This window comes from Ahaetulla prasina, chromosome 3 (assembly GCF_028640845.1).
Source record: "Ahaetulla prasina isolate Xishuangbanna chromosome 3, ASM2864084v1, whole genome shotgun sequence".
Classification (NCBI taxonomy): Eukaryota; Metazoa; Chordata; class Lepidosauria; order Squamata; family Colubridae; genus Ahaetulla; species Ahaetulla prasina.
The window spans coordinates 166,596,064-166,618,315 of record NC_080541.1 but is presented as its reverse complement, the minus strand read 5'-3'; the positions used below and the strand labels follow the sequence as shown (position 1 = coordinate 166,618,315).

At 44.7% G+C, this 22,252-nt stretch overlaps 1 protein-coding gene across 1 annotated transcript in view; it reads right to left on the bottom strand.

Moving 5' to 3' along the window:
• Positions 1-22,252, bottom strand: part of C8B (complement C8 beta chain) — a 50,624-nt gene that overhangs the window by 5,225 nt on the left and 23,147 nt on the right. Inside the window, exons 6-10 of the mRNA XM_058176356.1 lie at positions 21,073-21,270; positions 18,318-18,558; positions 14,066-14,194; positions 7,764-7,927; positions 2,415-2,568 (exon numbers count right to left, since the gene is read on the bottom strand). Of these exons, the coding sequence (XP_058032339.1) occupies positions 2,415-2,568; positions 7,764-7,927; positions 14,066-14,194; positions 18,318-18,558; positions 21,073-21,270 (886 nt within the window). The remainder of the gene's footprint in view (positions 1-2,414; positions 2,569-7,763; positions 7,928-14,065; positions 14,195-18,317; positions 18,559-21,072; positions 21,271-22,252) is intronic.

Genomic DNA, 22,252 nt, shown 5'->3' with positions numbered 1-22,252 from the left:
GCCTTGCAAGGGGTCTTCCCTAACTCCCTGAGTAAGAAGGGAACGGGTCACTCTAAACAAGGCTGCTGAGCAGTTATCTGCCGACGCAATAAGAGTGGAGAAATATTCACGTTTCACCGATCCTATCGCCACTAGGTAGGTCTGAATATGAGACCTTACTAGTGTTCGATCAGGTTCAGAACGGCTGGCCCTCCAATTACTCTCTAGGCGTCTTTTCCGGTGCTTCATCTCTCTCAACTCCTCGGAATACCAAGGAGCCGGGTCAGAGGCTGCAAAGGCACAACATGGTCCAAGGCCCCCGCCGCCGCCCTTTCCCAGGCGGCGACGAGTTCTTCAGCCGAGTCATGGGCTAGGTCCTCAGGAAGTGGCCCAAGCTCCGTCAGAAACCTCTCCGGTCCATCAGGCGCCTGAGACGGAACCAACGTGTCGGTTCTGTCTCCCTGCGGTGTGGGATAGCGGTTCGAATGTCCAACCGAAGCAGAGAATGATCCGACCATGACAAGGGTAGAGTGACTAAGTCCCTTGATTCTAGATCATTCAGCCACTGTCCAGAGATAAAAATTAATTCCAGAGTGTGAGTGGGACCATCAACTAACTGAGTCAGGTCCAAGGCCGTCATGGAAGCCATGAACTCCCGAGCTACAGTAGATGACTCACCGAGCGATGGTAGGTTGAAGTCCCCCATAACCATAAGTCTGGGGGTATCAACCCCCAACTTGGCTATTACCTCCAGCAGCTCGGGCAGGGCTGCTGTCACGCCGCAAGGAGCCAGGTACGTAATCAGCAAACCCACCTGTATCCCCTGACCCCACCTCACAAAGAGGAACTCACATCCAGCTATCTGTGGAACAGTGACCTCCGTCGGTCGAAGACCTTCGTTAATAATAACCGCCACCCCACCTTGGGCCCTCGGCTGATGAAATGCATGGAAACCTGGTGTGCACATTTCAACCAGGGGCACCCCCCCTTCCGTGCCCAGCCAGGTCTCCGAAATGCCTAACAGGTCCGCACCCTCCTCCCATTAACATTAACCAGGAGACTACAATTGTAATGCAGGGTAGTATTTTGGTGCCAATTTTACTAACTCTGTTGTGATATACACTCACAAGACCTAGCTTTGCACTAGGAAGAAAGGTGAGCATCTCTTCCTGCAGCAGCATCTAAGGCCCCTTCCCTCCACCAGAGCCAAATAGCATCACAACCGGGAAGGTTCAGAACTGGCAGGAACCTGACCACCTGCCCAAAGCACCAGCTTGTCTCCCCCACCAAACTAGTACCTATTAATCTACCTGCATGTAGTATGCTTTTGAAAACACAGGTGGGCAGAAACTCAAATAAGTGAGAGGAGCTAACCTCACCATGCAGTGATAGGGCTCAAAACAGAGGACTAGAGACTATCCCCAGCATCACTAAACCACTGAACAACTGTGCCTACTCCAATGGGATTGGACTGCCCAACTTGCGCCAGCAGAAGGGGCATGCTGTAGATCTCAGCAGCCAAGGAATTGTGGTTGGAGGGGTCCAGGTGAAGAGCCTTTTCTACCATGGTTTCCTCACTCTGGGATATCGTGCCCTTCAAGGAGAGATCTGCCCCCCCGTTTTGGCCTTCCGAAAGGGCCTGAAATCCTGGCTCTGCCAATTGGCCTGTGACCCTAATGGGGGAGCATCCCATTCAGGAGTGGCTAGTAGAATAAGAAAAGATCCCACCTCCACTCTGTTTATGTATTGGTCTTCTAAAGTCGTTAATTTTGATTGTTTTAATGCCCAATGTTTTTAGTGCTGTAACTTTCTAATTCTGCCATTTTTGACATTGTAAGTTACCCAAAGTCCCTTGATAGTGAGATGGGCAGCATAAAAATTTAATAAACCATCAAACAAATAAATAAAATAATAAATCAATCAAACCCATACAACACATTTACCAAACATCCGCCTGCCCCTTAATCCAGCTTTGTCTTTCCTAGCCACAGTTCAGAAGTGATTTTTTTCTCCCTGGAAACAGGGGAGAGCACCCAGTGCAGAATCTCCTGCAATGATCACGATAACCATTTTTAGCAAGTTGCAGATGGCATTTCCTCTTCCAAGAGATGGGAGAAACACTAATTAATGGCCAGAGAGCGCGTACGCTAGTAAACGTAGCAAAGTTATTTCCGAAAGAGATTTTAAGCAGATTGCAATGCTGTGTTTAATGCCTAATTGGGTAGGAAGAGACATTCTTAAATGTAAATGATTAAGATTCCATTATACTTGCCAAAGTGGTAAAGTTTCTTCTCTTGCTAGGCTGCCAGTGAAACAATTGTGACATTTAGAGAAATATCTTACTTTCTTAAAGCGGATGGGAACAAGGAAGGAAGCTAAAGCAAACTGCATTTTCATTGTGGGTATTAGACAAATCATCAGAGGTCACAACTTACCTTTCAAAAATGGGGTTCCGTTGCCCTGACATTGAGCGCATCCACAGTTACTTGTTTCCTGGTGGAATTCCTCGAGAGCAAGCTTCATGTTTTGTTTCAGCGTAGCAGCATTGGCAAAAGTATTTGCAGTAATCAAATTGTAAAGAGGCTCCACCTATCAAGAGCAGAGAGAGGGCCAGTTCATCTCTTCCGTTTATGCACAAATATCTATAAATATATTCAGTCAGAAGATATGGACCACAAAGCTCAATAGAGTTTATTGTAAGCAACCCAGAATCACCTGGCGGTGAAATGGGCAGCAAACAAATTTAATACTAAATAAATAGTTTGGGATAAGAGATGGAGGTTTCCATGGGTTTCAGATACAGGCTTTTCCCAATCCTACCAAGACATACGAGACTTCCCTCTAGGCCAGCGGTTCTCAACCTGTAGGTCGGGACCCCGTTGGGGGTCGAATGACGATTTGCCAGGGGTCGCTTAAGACCATCGGAAATATGGGAAGTATACTTGCGAGTCGAAGAATCGCGCTCCAATGGTTGACTCCACAAGCCAGCTGCAGGCTCTTCAAATCGCTAGCGGAATTCGGCTTCAGGCGCGATGAATTAAAAAAGAGAGAAATCTTTGCTCTGATGTCTCCCTCTCAAGCCAGCTGCAATCACTCCCAATCGCTAGCCAATCTGGCTTCAGGCGTGATAAACTTAATAGGGGAGGAGTCTCCACTTTAATGCCTCCATCCTCAAGGCAATTGCAAGCAGTTCAGATTGCTAGCCAATACGGCTTCAGACGCGATAAATTCAAAATGAAAATAATTTTATGGTTAGGGTCGCCACATCGTGGGGAATTGTATTAAAGGGGTCGCCACATCATGGGGAATTGTATTAGAGGGGTTGCAGCACTATAAAGGTTGAGAACCACTGCTCTAGGCAATGGAGATAAAGACAACTTCATCCTTTGTGGGTGGATTGAGATTTGATCGGATGACAGCGCATTGGAACTGACATGCAGAAGTGATTCATTTCACTAATGGTCTGTGTTAAACTTTCATGGGAGCATAAGTGCCAGAAAGTACCAGACATCATCAGAACTCAAACATCTAAAGGGACTGAAGCAGTAAATCCACCAAGGTGATCTCTTTTGGAGTGTAGCAGTTACTCATCCCTGTGAAGCCATGCAAACACAATTGACCATCTCCTACCGTTGATTTAAAATAGATGGTGAAAGAGAAACGTGGAGCTATGCTCGTATAAAACATCATGAATGTGAGATGGGCGACAATATAAATTGAATAAATAAATGAATAAATAAATAAAATACTGTGCCCTTAAGGTGGCTTGATCACCTCCCTTTACTGTGCAATGAGTGTCAGTTGTTTCTACAGCATCCTTGGCAGCAGGGGTGGGTTCTATTTACCTTTACTACCGGTTTGCATCATGCCTCCGCATGCACAGATCACTTTTAATGATGTTCAGGTCAGTGGGCGGAGCCTCCCGCTGGTTTTACTACTGGTTCTATAGAACTGGTCCGAATTGGGGGCAACCCACCACTGCTTGGCAGGCATATTTTGTTGGTAAAGTCACAGACTGGAGAATAAGGTGGAAGATTGTGTGAAAGATAAGAGCAGCTACTGAGATCGTGCATGACAATACGGCAATACAGAGGAGACAGTGTGCTGTAGTATTAATGACTAGATCTTCTTTTGCAGTAATGAAATAATTGTCTATAATTGTCACGTGATGCCCCACCCAAACTCAAAAGCATTTAGAACAAGATATTTGCAGCTGCAAATAAGCATTAGAATTTTTCTTCCCCAATAATCTTCTGTGATCTCAGGGCATATTGATTAATTGTAAATTTCTTTTTTAAAAAATGCTGCTGCGTTTGAATCAATCGGAATTTATTATACATCACTTCCATCCATCCGCTTGTAATCTTCTTCCAAGAAGAGTATTTGTGTTGCTAGTCTGTACGGACAGCAGCCACCACAAATGGCGGCCAAGTTTGATTCAGAAGTGCAAAATGAACTGGATCAATTCAAATTTCCAATTTGGAAAAAGCTTCTCCTGAATACCCAAGCAAAAGCGTCGGAATTGTTTGTCTGGAAATCCAAACAATTAGGGGATCAAACTGGAAATCTCTGGATTTCCAGACAAACAATTCCGATGTTTTGCTTGGGTGCTTAGAAGAAGCTTTTTCCAAATTGTTTCTTTTCCAAAGGACATCAGCTGATTTCCTTATTTGTTCAACAGGGTGAACAGATTTGGAAATCAGGCAAGTTTATCATGTTCAGATTTGGACCGATTACAGATTTCTTATTTGATTTCCACTCCTACTACAGGGGCAGGACTCATTGGCTTAGATACATGGTGGGCTTCAAATAATTTAACAGCCGGTTCTCTGCCCTAATGACCTGCTGGGTAGGCATGGCTGGGTGGTCATGTGACTGAGTGGGCATGGCCAACTTGATGTCACTCATGTCAAGGGGCGCTTAGCCTCACCCGGCCTCTTGTGATCGTGGGGATGCTGCAACAGTCGTAAGTGTGAAAAACAGTCATAAGTCACCTTTTTCAGTGCCACTGTAACTTTGAATGATCACTAAATGAACTGTTGTAAATCAAGGATTACCTGTACAAAAATACAAAAAGCTTCTTTGCTTGCAAAAAAACTGCCCTAAACTTAGATTAGAAATGGGGGGGATACACTCTGCAGATCAATGAGTCACAGCTGTCATGGAAAGCTAAACCATTCTGTCTGAATACTTTCCTTTTCCTCAGCAATACCTGCAACCCAGAGTTACAAATCAGGCAGGTTGCCAGAGCACATTGAGGAATTAAAATAGTTAAAATACAAGGATAACTATCAGCAGCCAAGTTACTCTTGCTCATAAAGTGAAACCCTTTAGCAGAGAGGTCATTTAAGCTCTCCAGAAAGTGGGTGGGCATGTTTGGGCTACAAAATGCAGAGCTAAAGAGACAAATTAACATCTTGAGTGAGGGCTAATCCCACTCTGCTTTTGTTCAGACTTTGCTGCAGGGAATTTTTACCTATGAATATAGCTATCTTTCTCTTTATCTCTTAAGTGCTGACATCTACTGTGGGCTTTTAAGGAAGGTGGGGGCTGCTTTCTCCCTCTAAGAAAACATGTTTTTCCATTTCTTATCCAGGGAAATATATTCTTCCTTTTTAATATTTCTCAAAATATTTCATTCTTCTAGGAGAAGGATGGGTGCTAACTTTCTACAATTGGTGCCATGTTACTATGCCATATTATCATGAGAAAAAACTATAACAAATTGGAAGGAAGATTCACTTATTATCAGTGAGCAATCATGTAGCTTGGCCATTCTGAAGTAAATGCAAGAGACTCCTGTCCCAAAGGTGCTTTTTCAAGAGTCACCTGGACTTTCTGGAAACCAAGAAAGTCCAGTTGCCTCTTAAAAAAGTACCTTTGGGACGGGGTGAAATCCAGCAGGTTCTGACAGGTTCTGGAGAACTGGTAGTGGAAATTTTGGGTAGTTGAGAACTGGCAAATTCCACCTATGGCTGGCCCCAGAGTGGGGTGGGAATGGAGATTTTGCAGTATCCTTCCCCTTCCATGTCAACCCAAGCCACATCATGCCCACCTAACCACGCCCACAGAACTGGTAGCAAAAAAAATTAGATTTCAGCACTGCTTTGGGTTAACCATGACCTGGATGCAGGGGTGAAATGCTACCAGTTTGGGCTGGTTTGCCGGAACCGGTAGTGAAAATGCTACTGGTTTGCCAAACCGGTAGTAAAAAAAATGCTTTAAAAAGTAAAAAACAAAGTTCCAACCATCATACAGCACAGCTGATCATTGGAACTTTTTAAAAACTTTTTTAAAGCATTTTTTTGCTACCAGTTCGGCAATAGGTAGTAAAAAAATGCTTTAAAAAAGTAAAAAAAAGGTTCCGACAATCAGCTATGCCAATCAGCTGTGCTGCGTGATCATCGGAACTTTTTCTTTACTTTTTAAAGCATTTTTTTACTACCTATTGCCCAAACCTGTATTTTTGGGTAAAGTGTGATAGTTTATTTTTGGGATCTCTGTGACTCTGTGAGGTTCCTGCTTGTTGCAGGGGCCATTTTGTGTGACGTCCAGCTGCTTTTGCATTGTGTGTGAGTCAGTTGTGTAGCTTTTGTGTTATTTTTGTGTAAAGTGTTAGTTGGTTTTCCCGGTTGCATGACTACCAAGAAACGCCCACCCAGTCACATGACCATCAAGTCACACCCACCAAGCCACACCCACAGAACCGATAGGGAAAATTTTTGAATTTCACCACTGCCTGAATGACTGAAGAATCCCCATAGACAAGAGACTCTTGTGCTCAGTGAACCGACAAAGCACCCAGGAGAAGCTTTCATCCTGCCTCTCAGCCATTTCTTCTATTGCCTATGCCATCCCTTCTGCAAATAGTTGTTCAAGCCCCACGAATAAAAGTACCACAAACAACTTGGGGGGAGGGGAACTCTGGAGAAGCTGAGCTACAGACAGAAAGTCTGGGCATACTGGCAAAAACCATTAAAGCTGTTACAATGTAACAAAGCTTAACCCAGAGGCAGTTTCTGAAAACACTTAAAGCAGCAGGGGCAGCAATTAAGATAAGGATTAGGCTAGAAATATAGGCACACTAGAATCTTTCCTTCCTTATTCCGTTTTCATCTTTTATCCACAACACCAGCTCCCTATCCTGTTCCATTCAATAGAATCCTCTGATTTTTCAGGAGTATTGGCTTCACTAGCAATGTAGAGTCCAAGTTGTCACTATTTTTTATCAGATAATAAAAAGAGCAATAGCAATAGCACTTTGACTTATACACCTCCCCATAGTACTTTACAGCAGAGTTCTCAAATCTTTTCATCTTTACGGACTGGCAGGGGGGCAGAGGGAAAGATTCCGCGTGAGCAGTGGGCAAACTTGAGCCCACCATTTGTGCAAATGGAACACATGTGCACACGCTTTCCCACTGTTCACGCAAGTGGGGATGCATGCGTGCTCTCGCCCGTCACTTCTGCGGCCTGTTTTCAAATGCCTCAAAATGCGCTATGGCCTGGGAGTTCGGGACTCCAGCTTTACAGCATTCTCTGAGCAGTTTACAATGTCAGCCTATTGCCCCCAACAATCAGAGTTCTCATTTTACTGACCCCAAAGGATGGAAGACTGAGTCAACCTTGAGCCCATCAGGATTGAACTCCAGGCTGTGGGCAGAGTTTGCCTGCAATACTGCATTCTGTGCCACCAGGAATCCCCACTCACCTATTCCCCCCCCCCACCCCATCCTGAATATCCTAAGGCTGTTAAACGCTACGGAACAAATGCTTTACACAACCTTCATTCGGATGATCTCTGGGTTGTACTGAACAGCATCCCCCCACTCTTGCATCAATTCCGCATTGGGCAAGTCTTTATTTGCAAGTGTTGTAATGTGTTCACTGGCCCCTCCACGGACAAGAGCAATAAAGTCTTCCACAAATTTCTTTTCTGTTGTGATATCTGTGGAAAAAGAAATGAGGTATCAGTTTAGAGATTTCTATGTATCTACAATAGTTTTGTTCTGTTTCCCTCCCCCTAATACTCCCAGCAAAGAGTCAGTCAGAGGCCTTCTTTTCTCCTTTTATTTACATAGATACATGTCCTGGCCACGTCTACCCACGGGCCTGCCAAGTTTCTGGAGATAACGAGGAAATTATAGATAAGGCCAGAATTATTCACGAATATATTCTTCCCTCCATTGAGACAGTTAGCTCGCGCCAATTCATTGCTTTGTCCAAGACAAAAAACCAGGAAGTCCCGCCTCCTATTTATAGTCTCTGCAGATGTCACTGCATGACAATTATGACTTGGCTTTGTCCCAACTCTTCCGCTGCTGCGCACGCCGATCACGTCTACGTAATCTTGCATCACTCCAAAACTGTTCTTGGGGCGTTGCCAAATCAGAAGAAGGCTCCAGAGAATCAGGCCTTGCCGGCCCCTCCTCCTCCCTTTGAGTGGGTGCCAGGGAGGGAAAGGGCTCAAGAGAAGCAGGGCTGGCCAGGTCTTCTCCCTCACTTTCTGAATCATCCGAGTCCAGGAGTCCGGGTCCAGGAACCTGGGTCACAACACTATCCCTCACCGCAGGGCCCTTCCCCCGGGGCTGACGATCAGGATGCGGTCGGGCTGGGTTCTGCTCATGGAAGGCCTGCACCAGGTCAGGGGCATGAACGTCGGAGGCATCTACCCAGGAGAAATCAGTCCCGTATCCCTTCCACGCGATCAAATATTGGAAACGACCCTTCAGCCAGCGGGAGTCTCGTACGCTGTGGACTTCGTATTCCTCCGATCCGTCCTCGGCGACAGTGACGGGTGCTGTTGGGCACCGAAGGGGACTCGGTGTGGCCTCAGGAACCAGAAGGGACCGGTGAAAAACGGGGTGGATCCGCATGGATCGTGGCAGGATCAGTCGGTAGGCTACTGGGTTGATGACTGCCTCGACAGGGAACGGGCCGATGAATCGGTGGTCCAACTTCTTTACCGGGCGGTCGGATGGGAGGTGTTTGGTGGAGAGCCACACCCGATCTCCAACTGCCAGCGGGGGCATTGCCCGTCGGGAGCGGTCGGCGGACCGTTTGTAGTCCTCCTTTGCCCGATTCAGCTGCTGACGTACCAACTGTTGGACCGCATGCAATTCCGTCAGGAAGGTCTGAGTTTCGGGAACAGGAGAGTCCGGTGGTGCCAGAGGGAAGAGCCACGGATGGTACCCCACATTGGCAAAGAACGGGGTCATCTGAGTAGAGGTGTGCTGAGAGTTGTTAAAAGCAAACTCCGCCAGGGACAGGTAGTCGGCCCAGTTGTCCTGTTGCTGGTTGATGAAGCAACGGAGATACTGTTCCAGTATACCGATGACCTTCTCTGTACCCCCGTTGGTCTCCGGATGGTGCGATGACGACAGACACACCTGCACCTCCAACGCGGCTATCAGGCTCTTCCAGAAGCGGGCTGTGAACTGAACTCCGCGGTCCGAAACCACCCTGTCCGGTAGACCATGGAGGCGGAAGATGTGCTGCAGAAAGAGACGGGCCGTTTTTGCGGCTGTGGGCAGTCTGCGGCATGGGATGAAGTGTGCCATCTTGGTGAGCATGTCCACCACCACCAGCACCGTGGTGAACCCAGAGGACGGCAGCAGGTCCGTCAGGAAGTCCATAGAGATCGCCCCCCAGGGTCTGTCGGGTGTCGGCAAGGGCTGGAGGAGCCCGGGAGGGGCCCCCGTGGCGGCCTTGGCTTGCCGGCACGGTACGCAGGATGTCACGTAGGCATGTATATCATGCCGCACTCGGGGCCACCAAAAGGTCCGTGTCACCAGGTGGAGGGTCTTGAAGAACCCAAAATGTCCTGCTGCAGGGTTGTCGTGGCACTGGGTCATGACGAGGGCTCGGAGTGGTCCTGTGGGCACATATAATCGCCCCCGAAACTTGAGTAAGTCCTCCTCCAAGGTCCAAGGAGACGCGGGGCCCACCTCCGCTCTCCTTTGCTGCGACCAGGCGTCCTGGCGCTGCGCCTCTCGCACCTGGGCCCGCAAGTCCACTGGCTCCCGTGCTGCGGCCAAGGCTTCTGCCGGTAGCACTGTCCATGGAGGAAGGGGGTCCTTGGCGCAGAGATACTCTGGCTTGCAGGACAGGGCATCCGCCCTCCGGTTGTGACCGCTGGGAATGTAGGTCATGCGGAAGTTGAACCGGGCAAAAAACAACGACCACCGGATCTGCCGCTGGTTCAACTTCCGAGCTGTGGTGAGGTGCTCGAGATTCCGATGGTCCGTTCGGACCTCCACCTGATGTCGGGCCCCCTTCAGATGGTGTCGCCAAGCCTCGAATGCAGCCTTGATAGCCAGCAACTCTTTTTCCCAGATAGTGTAGTTGCGCTCGGAAGGATTGAGTTTCCGGGAGTAGTAAGCGCAGGGAAAAAGTGTGCCGCCATTCGTCGGAGCCTGTAGCAGCACCGCTCCCAGAGCCACATTGGACGCGTCCGTTTCCACCACAAAAGGCCGGAGCGGGTCGGGATGCCTCAGGACGGGTTCCGTGACGAAGGCTTTCTTGAGGGCTGTGAATGCTTCTTGCTGCGGGGGACCCCACCGGAACGCAACCTTCTTCCTGAGGAGCTGGGTAAGTGGAGCCGTCAGTGTGGCGAAGCCCGGGATGAAGGTCCGGTAGTAGTTGGCGAAGCCCAGCAGGCGCTGAACATCCTTCACCCGACGAGGGGCTTCCCAGCTACACAAAGCTTCTACTTTACATGGGTCCATGGCTATGCCCTCGGGCGAGATGATATGCCTGAGGAATTCTATGGAAGTCCGGAAGAAGACGCATTTCTCCAGCTTCGCATTGAGTTGTTGCTCCCGCAAGCGTTGCAGAACCAGACCGACGTGTCGAAGGTGGCTTTCCCTGGACCGGGAGTAAATCAGGATGTCGTTCAGGTAGACAGCCACAAACCGATCCAACATGTCTCGGAACACGTCGTTCATGAAGTGCTGGAAAACGGCGGGAGCGTTGGTCAACCCAAATGGCATGACAGTGTATTCGTAGTGTCCGTATCGGGTGCCGAATGCCGTCTTCCATTCGTCTCCTTCTCGCATCCACACCAGGTTGTAGGCACCCCGGAGATCGAGCTTGGTGAAGATCGTGGCCTCCCGCAACCTCTCTAGTAGCTCCGGGATGAGCGGCAGGGGGTAGCGATTCCGCACCGTAATCGTTTAGCCGGCGGTAATCACAGCATAGGCGCAAGTCCCCTGTCTTCTTCTTCACGAAAAGGACCGGGACTGAGAGAGGGGACTTTGAAGGCCGGATGAACCCTCGGGCCAGGTTTTTGTCCAGGAAGTCCCTGAGGGCGGCCAACTCGGGCTCCGACATGGAATACAGGCGTCCCACAGGCAGTGGTGCGTTGGGCAGAAGGTCCACGGGGCAATCGTAGGGCCGATGCGGGGGTAGTCGGTCCGCCTCCTTCTCGCTGAACACGTCGGTGAAGTCCGTCAGCTCAGGAGGCAAGGTGATGGCAGCGGTGGGGACGTTCTGGCCGGCACAGGTGTGGCGGATGTGATCGACGCACTGCAGACTCGGGAAAGAGATGGCGTTCCGCGACCAGGCCACCTGAGGATCGTGGGTCCGAAGCCAGGCCAACCAAGGACCAAGGAAAATGAAGGTCCGCCGTGACATAAAACTGGATCGCCTCCTCATGGTCCCCAATAGCCAGGCGCAAAGGCTGGGTGGCGAATTTAATGGGGCGGACACCAGTTCTCGCCCATCAATTGTCTCTACCCGCATCGGAGGTCCACGGAACCACGGGACCGCAAACTGGGTCACAAAGGCCTGGTCCATAAAGTTTGTTGTGGCCCTGAGTCCACCAGCGCATGCGCCTGGAGCCCGTCCGACTGGTTCCCCAACCATATCCGTGTGTCCAGAATCAGATGCCGAGGGGGCCCAGAGTCTACTTCCGCAACGTCCAGTGGGGGCTTAGTACGTGCCCGACCTAGGGTTTCTCCGGTCGGGCCTGCTCCGTTCGATTGGTCACGCTGTGATTCGGGGACGGCGTCGTGCCCCACTTCACTTTCTGGGGCAAGAAGCGGCGAAGTGGCGGGCTCCCACAGTACAGGCACAATCCCCTTGGCGCCTCGGTTCCGCTCCTGGGCTGTCAGGCGAGGTCTGGCCGCTCCCAACTCCATGGGCTCTTCCGCAGCGGTTACAAAACGTGGGCGACCCTGGGTGCTGGTGGTGCAGGAAGTGGGGTGCAGATGTCGATGGCGGGTCCCGGGGTGCGACGGGACGGTCGCCCGTTGCAGGCGGGCATCGAGGCGGAGACAAAGGGCACCAAGTTGTCGAGGGTCCATGGCGCCTCCACGCGGGCCAGCTCATCTTGCAATTCCTCTGAGAGTCCCTCCTGAACGCGTCCACCAGCGCTGCATCATTCCAGTCAGAGTCCTGGCACAAAAGGCGAAATTCGGCGATGTACTCCTGCAGGCGTTTCCCTTGACGGAGTTCCTTAAGGCGCCTGGTTGCCGTCAGCATTGAACGGGGTCCTCATACATGGTGCGCAGGTGCTGCCAAAACGCTGTTGGTCCGCCAGCAGGGGGCTGTCCTGGAGCAAGAGGGGCGTGGCCCATCGAGCAGCCGAGCCGGAAAGAAGGTTAATCACGAAGGCCACCTTAGCCCGGTCGTCTGGGAAATCCTCTGGCCTCATAGCCATGTAGAGCTGGCACTGTCCCAAGAAGGTCGGGAACATCTCAGGCTGCCCAGAAAACTTATCCGGCACGGTTATCGGGCACTTGCGATGAGGAGGAGGAGTGGGAGGATGGGGGGGGGGGCTGCAGGCACATTCCTGGCAGCAAGTTGGCCTGCCAAGTGAGCCACTTGCTGCTGGAGCTGTTGATTAGCTGCTTGTAGCTGCTCTAACTGCTGCTGTACCTGCTGCTGATCCATCTTTGGTGGAAGATGTTTTAGTCAGGTCTTGGACAAAATGTTCTGTTTCCCTCCCCCTAATACTCCCAGCAAAGAGTCAGTCAGAGGCCTTCTTTTCTCCTTTTATTTACATAGATACATGTCCTGGCCACGTCTACCCACGGGCCTGCCAAGTTTCTGGAGATAACGAGGAAATTATAGATAAGGCCAGAATTACTCACGAATATATTCTTCCCTCCATTGAGACAGTTAGCTCGCGCCAATTCATTGCTTTGTCCAAGACAAAAAACCAGGAAGTCCCGCCTCCTATTTATAGTCTCTGCAGATGTCACTGCATGACAATTATGACTTGGCTTTGTCCCAACTCTTCCGCTGCTGCGCACGCCGATCACGTCTACGTAATCTTGCATCACTCCAAAACTGTTCTTGGGGCGTTGCCAAATCAGAAGAAGGCTCCAGAGAATCAGGCTTTGCCGGCCCCTCCTCCTCCCTTTGAGTGGGTGCCAGGGAGGGAAAGGGCTCAAGAGAAGCAGGGCTGGCCAGGTCTTCTCCCTCACTTTCTGAATCATCCGAGTCCAGGAGTCCGGGTCCAGGAACCTGGGTCACAACAAGTTTTTATGTCAAGAATTGAACTGCCATGGTGGCACAATGGTCAGAATACAGTACTGCAGGCAAATTCACTGATCACTTCTGGAGTTTGATCCTGACGGGGTTTAAGGTTGACTTTGCCTTCCATCTTTCTGAGGTTAATAAAATGAGGACCCAGATTGTTGGGGACTATAGGCTGACTCTATAAACTGCTCAGACATTGCTGTAAAGTACTGTGAAGTGGTATATAAGTCCAAGTCCTATTGCTATCTGGTTTGGAACTATTAGGTTTCCAAATAGCAGAACTCTAGAACTAAGCTATGAAGGAAGGTAAAACCATAGATAGATAGATAGACAGACAGACAGACAGACAGACACAGACAGATAGATATAGACAGACAGACAGACAGATGATAAATAGATGATAGATAGATAAATATAGACAGATGATAGAGATGATAGATGATGATAGATAGATAAATAGAGATGATAGAGATGATAGACAGATGAGAGATGTTACATAGACAGATATGAGAGAGAGAGAGAGAGAGAGAGAGAGAGAGAGAGAGGGAGAGAGAGAGAGAGAGAGAGCCATGGGATATTTACTTAATGGTTACAGCCTCACCTCCAATTTCTTTTAAAATGTTATTACACCCTCCAACAGTTATTCCTGCGGATACACTAACTTCTTTAATAGTTACGCCAACTTTAACTCCTCGTTGTGTACAAGCTTGGACATCTCTGAAGTTATATCCTTTGAAAACAGAATAAATATGTATTAAAAACACCAGCTTGCATTCAGAATCTAAGCAGTTTGAAAGATTCAACTTCCCTTAATTTGCAACCTCATATCCACATACTTGCTTTGAGGTTACCTTAGTGTTCTGCTTTCAATCATCTGCACCTCTATAACTGTCTGGTTTGGTTCTGCAACCCAACAAGACAGAGACTTCAGAGGATAATTAGAACGGCAGAAAAACAGTTACTACCAACCTGCCTTCCACTGAGGACCTCTATACTGCATGAGTCAAAAAGAGGACTGTGAAAATATTTACAGACCCCTCACATCCTGGACATAAACTGTTTCAACTCTTATCCTCAAAATGACGCTATAGAGTACTGCACACCAGAACAACTAGACACAAGAACAGTTTTTTCCCCGAACGCCATCGCTCTGCTAAACAAATAATTCCCTCAACACTGTCAAACTATTTACTAAGTCTGCACTACTATTAATCTTCTCATCATTCCCATCACCCATCTCCTTCCACTTATGGCTTTGTTGCTTGTATACTTTGTTGCTTGTATACTTACAATTTATATTGATATTGTTTCCTGATTGCTTATTTGTACCCTATGACTATCATTAAGTGTTGTACCTTGATGAACGTATCTTTTCTTTTATGTACACTGAGAGCATATGCACCAAGACAAATTCCTTGTGTGTCCAAGGAATTGGACACTTGGCCAATAAATTTCTATTCTATTCTATTCTATTCTATTCTATTCTATTCTATTCTATTCTATTCTATTCTATTCTATTCTATTCTATTCTATTCTGTTCTGTTCTATCCTATCCTATCCTATCCTATCCTATCCTATCCTATCCTATCCTATCCTATCCTATCCTATCATCATGCCAATATACTGAACAAAAATGTAATCAAGCTAATATAAAAAGAAACTTAGTTAAAATTACTTGGTTATATTATATTATCACTATTGTTAACAGTACATGTGTAAAGATATTATTACTATTGTTATCAGTACATGTGTTAATATTTATTACTGTCTTTTCTCTGGTTCTTTTTTTGTAAACGGTATACCCTGACAATACACTGTATTCAAAATGTTTATGAGTAAAAATATAAAAGTTAAAAAACAAAGATCAAGAGAAAAGAGAATTTGGCTTGTCAAAGATACATATAGAAAAGTATAGAATACTCATGGATTCCCATAGAAAACACTTTTCAAAGTTTTATTTTTTTATAGTAAGCTGCCCAGAGGTAAGATGAGGTAAGATGAGCAGTCTATAAATTGTATAAATAAATAAATAAGTAAAGGAAGCCCTAAACTTAACATCCTTTCCAGCCCACTGTTTTTCCCCCTAGGAGGCAAAAACTCCATGGGTATTAGAACTTAGCAGCTGTACTCTTAGTCCCCAGGGAAATGCCGCTTGCTGAGAATCATGGTTTATAGAGGAGGGCTTGTACAGATGGTTTATCAACTTCCCTTTGCCAATGGGTAAACAAGGGACTGAAGCTATTGATTAACAGCCCAGAGCTCTGTTTGTTCTGTCCAGAGAACACTAGCCTTGTAAAAGCAGCATCCATCACCTTGCAAGGGTAATGTCAGATAGGAGACTCATCCTAGTCAATTATTTACTGTTTCCGGGATATAGACAATCTGGATGCTTTCAAAAAAGAAAAGAAAAAAGCGGGAGAATGTTTGGTAAAGGTGTTGAACTTTCAAGTTTTCTCACTTGAGTCACATTAATCACACAATTGTCCCAAAGGGATGTTTTCAACTCATATACATGCCTGTAAAAGAATTACTAAATGATAATGATCTCCAGTGGTACGCACAGGTACATCTCGAAAAATCCTGAATGAGTTAGGATCCAGTTGGCAGAGTGAGACTCCTCACTCAGCCAACTAACTCCCTGATGTCTATGGAGATTCTCAGTCATCCAGGTCATGGCTGTCTCAAAAGTGCCTTTTCAAAAGGCAACTGGACTTTCCTTTTTTTTCCCTTGAAGATGTTTTGCTTCTCATCCAAGAAGTTTCTTTAGTTCTGACTGGAGGGTGAAGAATGTACATGACAAACTACTTCTAAAACTAAAATCTTATGGCATTTCTGGACTCCTACATAAATGAATAGCTGCCTTTCTGTCAAACAGGCAACAAGTGGTCAAAATAGGAAGCCCTCTATCAAATCCTGTACCTGTTAACAGTTGGGTGTTTCCCCAAGGCAGCGTTTTAGGTCCAACACTCTTTATATTTTACATAAATGACCTTTGCAATCATATTAAAAGCAATTGCATTCTCTTCGCTGATGATATAAAACTATTCAATACCACCGATGATGCAACTACCCTTCAAAAAGACCTTGACTATGTGTCAGATTGGTTTAACAAGTGGCAACTTCAAATCTCAACCAGCAAATGCTCTGTCTTGCACATTGGCAAAAAAAACAAACAAACACAAAACAAAACAGAACATAAAATACAAATTAGATGGACATGACCTTGTAGATGACCCTCACTCTGTCAAGGACCTTGGAGTACTCATTTCTAAGGATCTAAGTGCCAGATCCCACTGTAAAAAAATTGCCAAAAAAGCATTTAGAGTTGTTAACCTAATCTTGCATAGCTTCTTCTCTGGTAATATTGTTCTACTAACTAGAACATACAAAACATTTGCTAGACCAATTCTCAAATACAGCTCATCTGTCCGAAACCTGCACTGCATATCGGACGTTAATACAATTGAGAGATTCCAGAGATATTTCACGAGAAGAGTCCTCCATTTCTCTACCCGCAATATTGTGGCAGATAATTTTATGTACTACGCTTAAGTCAAGCCCAAAATTTCAAGTCTGGTCGCATAAGGTATGCCATCAGACTTGAAATTTTGGGCTTGACTTAAGCGTAGTACATAAAATTATCTGCCACAATGTCCTATCTGTCAATAACTATTTCAGCTTAAACCACAACAATACATGAGCAAACAATAGATACAAACTCAAGGTAATCCACTCCAAACTCAATTGCAGAAAATATGACTTCAGTGACAGAGTGGTCAATGCCTGGAATGCACTACCTGACTCTGTAGTTTCTTCCCCAAACCCCAAAACCTTTAAGCTTAAACTGTTTACTGTTGACCTCACCCCATTCCTAAGAGGTCTGTAAGGGGCGTGCATAAGCACACCAAAGTGCCTACCATCCCTGTCCTAATTTCCCTTTTTACTTGTATTCTTTTCAAGTATTGAAATCATGTTTATACTTTTATATGTTATCTTATATATGTTTGACAAATAAATAAATGAAATGAAAAAAAATATGAAATGAAATGGAAGCTGATATCTGAACATTGTAACAGCCAGATTTTCCATCAGCTGCGTATTGCTTCTTGGATATGAAGCTGTCTAAAATTGATTCCCCTAACTCAGTTGTGGTTTAGATGGCTAAAATAGCTTGCCTCAATATACTATGATTCAATCACATATTTAAAAAAAACAGATGGTGGCTTCATGAAAGCCAAAAACCAAAATCAGTTCAATAATTTGAGAGAATTAAAATCTGTTAATTTTTTTCTCCAGTGGCAAAATTTCAGTAGCATGCAACTGGCCAGTCTTTCTTGGAAAAGAAGTTCACAAAAGCAAAATGAGGGCATTTCTATGAATGCTGGCAGAAAAGTGGCTATTTGGGAGGAATTACAGGGGCACATACACTATTCTTCTTTGTGTTTTTTTTTAATACAATGAGACATAAAGTTTATTACCAGATATTCATATAGGTGTGCCATTTCACACAATTCACACAATGTACAACTATCATATCAAAAGGGACAGATGATATCAATGTGTTAGAATTTTAAAAACAACAACAATTAAGAAATGTGATGCATTTTAGGTGGTCCCATTTTTGCAAGAATCCAGCAATCAGTCTCTAGAATGGTCAAACTAATAGACGCTCAGAGAACAATGGAAACTTAATTAACTCAAACCCATAATTTCTTTCAATGAATTCATTTTGTGCCACACTAACATGTGCCACATGTTAAATTTGAAGATGCGTTTTCAAGAGAAGATAAAACCTTTCAAAAACTCAGCATAAACCATACAGTTAATGAACACTCCGCTCTCCTCAATCCTACCTTCCTTCTCCAGAGCATTGCTATTCATGATCAAAGTATATTCATAAGTGCCGCCAAGAGTTGCTTCAGTGATGTAATGTGTTCCATAATCTCTGAAAAGATCACGATATTCTCCATAGCTATACACCAGAGGCAAACGAAGAATTCTCTGGAAGAACTCAGAGTGAAGCATCAAGTCCTGTCTCTTCAGTTTATATTGAGCAACTTCCAACTCTGCATATGCATGGACAAACCTGTTAGACTAAAGGAAAGCATCAGAAGAGATTTACATCAACTACAGGTAGTTCTTGACGTACAACAGTTTGTTTAGTGGCCATTCAAAGTTACAACGGCACTGAAAAATGTGACTTATGATCATTTTCCAGTCATGACCTTTGAAACATCCCCATGATCATGTGATCAAAATTCAGATGCTTGGCAACTGGTTCATACTTATGACTGTTGCTATGTCCCAGTGGTGTGTTTCAAATTTCTTTTACTACCGTTTCTGTGGGCGTGGCTTGGGGGGCATGATGTGGCTTGGGGGCGTGGCAGGGGAAGGATACTATAAAATCTCCATTCCCTCTCCATTCCAGGGGAAGGTTACTGCAAAATCCCCATTTCTTCCAGTCAGCTGGGACTTGAGAGGCAGAGAATAGATGGGGGCGGGGCCAGTCAGAACTTTTACTACAGGTTCTCCAAACTACTCAAAATTTCTGCTACCGGTTCTCCAGAAATGGTCAGAACCTGCTGAAACCCACCTCTGCTGTCATAGGAGCACCTTTTGCAACCTTCTGACCAGCAAGTTCAATGAGGAAACTTAACAACTTAACAGGTTACTAACTTATCCACTGCAGTGATTCACTTAAGAACTGTGGCAAGAATGGTTGTAAAATTCGCTTAACAAATGTCTCACTTAACAGAAATTTTGGACTCTATTGTGGTTTAAGTCAAGAACTACCTGTATATAGACTCAGGGCAGCTTACAATGTATAAGGCAATAGTCTCATTCTATTTGTATATTTACAAAGTCAACTTATTGCCCCCCCAACAATCTGGGTCCTCATTTTACCTACTTTATAAAGGATGGAAGGCTGAGTTAACCTTAACTGTGTTATGCCCTATGAGAGATTTCTAAGGAAAAAAAATTGTCAAAAACAAATTCACACACAAATGGACTTTAAAAGACTGGGGTGGGGTAGGGGTTGCAGTATTATTGTGGAATGATTACTTTGTAATTTAAAAATGAATGAGTCAGTATCTAGAATCAAACTCAGATACATATCAGATTCTTACAAGATTTAACAATGTATTTCCAACATATATATATATATGTTCAATATATATATATTGAACTAAATATATATATATATAACTAAAACAACATATATATATATATGTTGGAAATACATTGTTAAATCTTGTAAGAATCTGATATGTATCTGAGTTTGATTCTAGATACTGACTCATTCATTTTTAAATTACAAAGTAATCATTCCACAATAATACTGCAACCCCTACCCCACCCCAGTCTTTTAAAGTCCATTTGTGTGTGAATTTGTTTTTGACAATTTTTTTCCCTTAGAAATCTCTCATAGGGCATAACACAGTTAAGGTTGACTCAGCCTTCCATCCTTTATAAGGTAGGTAAAATGAGGACCCAGATTGTTGGGGGGGCAATAAGTTGACTTTGTAAATATACAAATAGAATGAGACTATTGCCTTATACATTGTAAGCTGCCCTGAGTCTTCGGAGAAGGGCGGGATATAAATGTAAAAAAAAACAAAAAAAAACCCCCAGTTATTTTATTTATTGAAACACCTAAGCTTTAAAAAAGGGTGCTGGAATTAATCCCAATCTGGCCCCCACCCTTTCATATCACTGCCATGCCCCATGCCCCATGCCAACTTTTTCAAATGAAAAAAAATTTGGGGGGAAAAGCCAGTGATTCCTTAGCAAAAAATGTTATCCATACGAATATGCTCATGTACAATAAATGTTAAATTTAATAACCTCTATATAGTATGAATATTTTTGTGATTTATTTATTAGATTATATCCTGCCTTTTTTCCTAGAGGACGAAATAACTTATCTAAATATCTCCATTTACAGGATCTAAACTAAACATTTTTATAAATGCAGAAAGAGGTGACACACTATAGCCCTGATGGCGAACCTATGGCATGCATGCTACAGGTGGCACAAAGAGACCTCTCTGGGGGCACACTAGCCGTTGCCCCAGCTCAGTTCCACCGCATATGTGCGCATGCCTCCCGCTGGTCAGCTGACTTTCGGATCTCTAACGCATGAGGGGTGTGGTGCAGGTTGGTGCAGGAAGCTTTTGAGGCCCAAAATGGGGCACAGGGCCCCCCACAAGGCCCTCCTGCCCCCATTTTGGGCCTGGAAAGCCCAAACAGGTGGTGGGGCACATGCACGGGAGGTTGGGGCGCATGTGCGGGGGGAGCTTGCATTGCATTTTGGGGGTTCTGGCACGCACATATGCATTCGCCCACACATGCGCATTCTTTGGGCACTCGGCACCAAAAAGGTTAACCATCACTGCACTATAGCTACAGATGGAGATTGTCTGTCATTGCTTGCTGTAAGTAAAATATATGAACCCTAGAGGAAAAAACCTCTTGTTTTTCATAATTTTTTTTTAAAAAGTGACATGGTTTTCTACTGCTCATATTTTAATTCTAATGCAATGGGCTTTTAGAGTGTGCATTGAACAAACTAAAGTAAACCTAAGAAGAAACACGAGAAAAGTTTACCGTTGAAGAAAATCTTTTTGTCCTGCTAGCAAATTTTTGGTATCGCTTGTCATTCTGACTGTAACTAAATTTAAATACACGGGGTATAGTTAGTCCAACGCCAAAACTTTCTTGTTTTGATTTTCCCCTGGCGACGCTGTGTTCAAAACTTGAATACGATTCATACGCAGTCATTGAAAATTCATATTTGCCTTTGGTCTAAAAACAAAGCAAGGGGGAAAAAAATAACATCTCAAGTGTCATGTTTGAAATGTAGGAAGGAACAAAGGAAAAATTGAGAATGAAAAGTAGTCCACAATAGGTTACATGCTATAATTAGGATCAGAACATTCAGCAGTGAAGATAGATAAACAATGAAACTACAGCAACACATTTTAATAATATCTTTAGATGCAGGCAAAATCTGCTGCAATTCTAGTCCTAACTGAGTTTTAATGGATTACTGTTGTACACCAACTTACTCAATGTTATTGATTGATTGCTTAAGGTAAATATAATTTGTGCATGTATGTTTTTCACTCATGGATATACCACATTGTGCTTTTAGTCATTTTAATTTTACATAAATAATTTGTCCTCAAACATAAGCCACTGTATATGGCTTAGTGCAATAAGTAATGCAAATATTTTAGCAATATCGTTTGTTCATAGAAGTTGCTAAAGAAGTTAAAATTAGAAGAGTAATCCTATTCAAAATCCAGATTAGCTGTATATTTGCACATAGCAATGTGTACTGAGTCTTAGTTCCACCTGAAACATTGTGAGCCTTCTAAAAATCTGTTCCAGGTGTTTAAGAATTGCAAAGATTGCTGCCTTGTGTATGCTCTAATCAAAATAGTTCACCTGACCCTAATTCCCTATAGGAAGGATATACCAAAGGGCATGCTTAGTTCCAACAAAGCATCTATGAAGTGGTCTTCTGGGTGGTAGTTAGATTGACAGATAATATTGGGAAAGGCTCAAATCATTTGAAATCCAACTAAAACAACTAAATGTAAAACAAAATGTAGGAGTGAGCAGTGATTTTTTTAAAAATAGAGCATATCAAATATATTATATATAGTAAATCAATCTCAGGAATTTAGTATTAAAATAAGTTAAATAAATCATTGATTTAAAATTTAATTGAATCTTACTGAAGATTATTGAATCTTTAAAAAATAATATAAGAATTAATTCT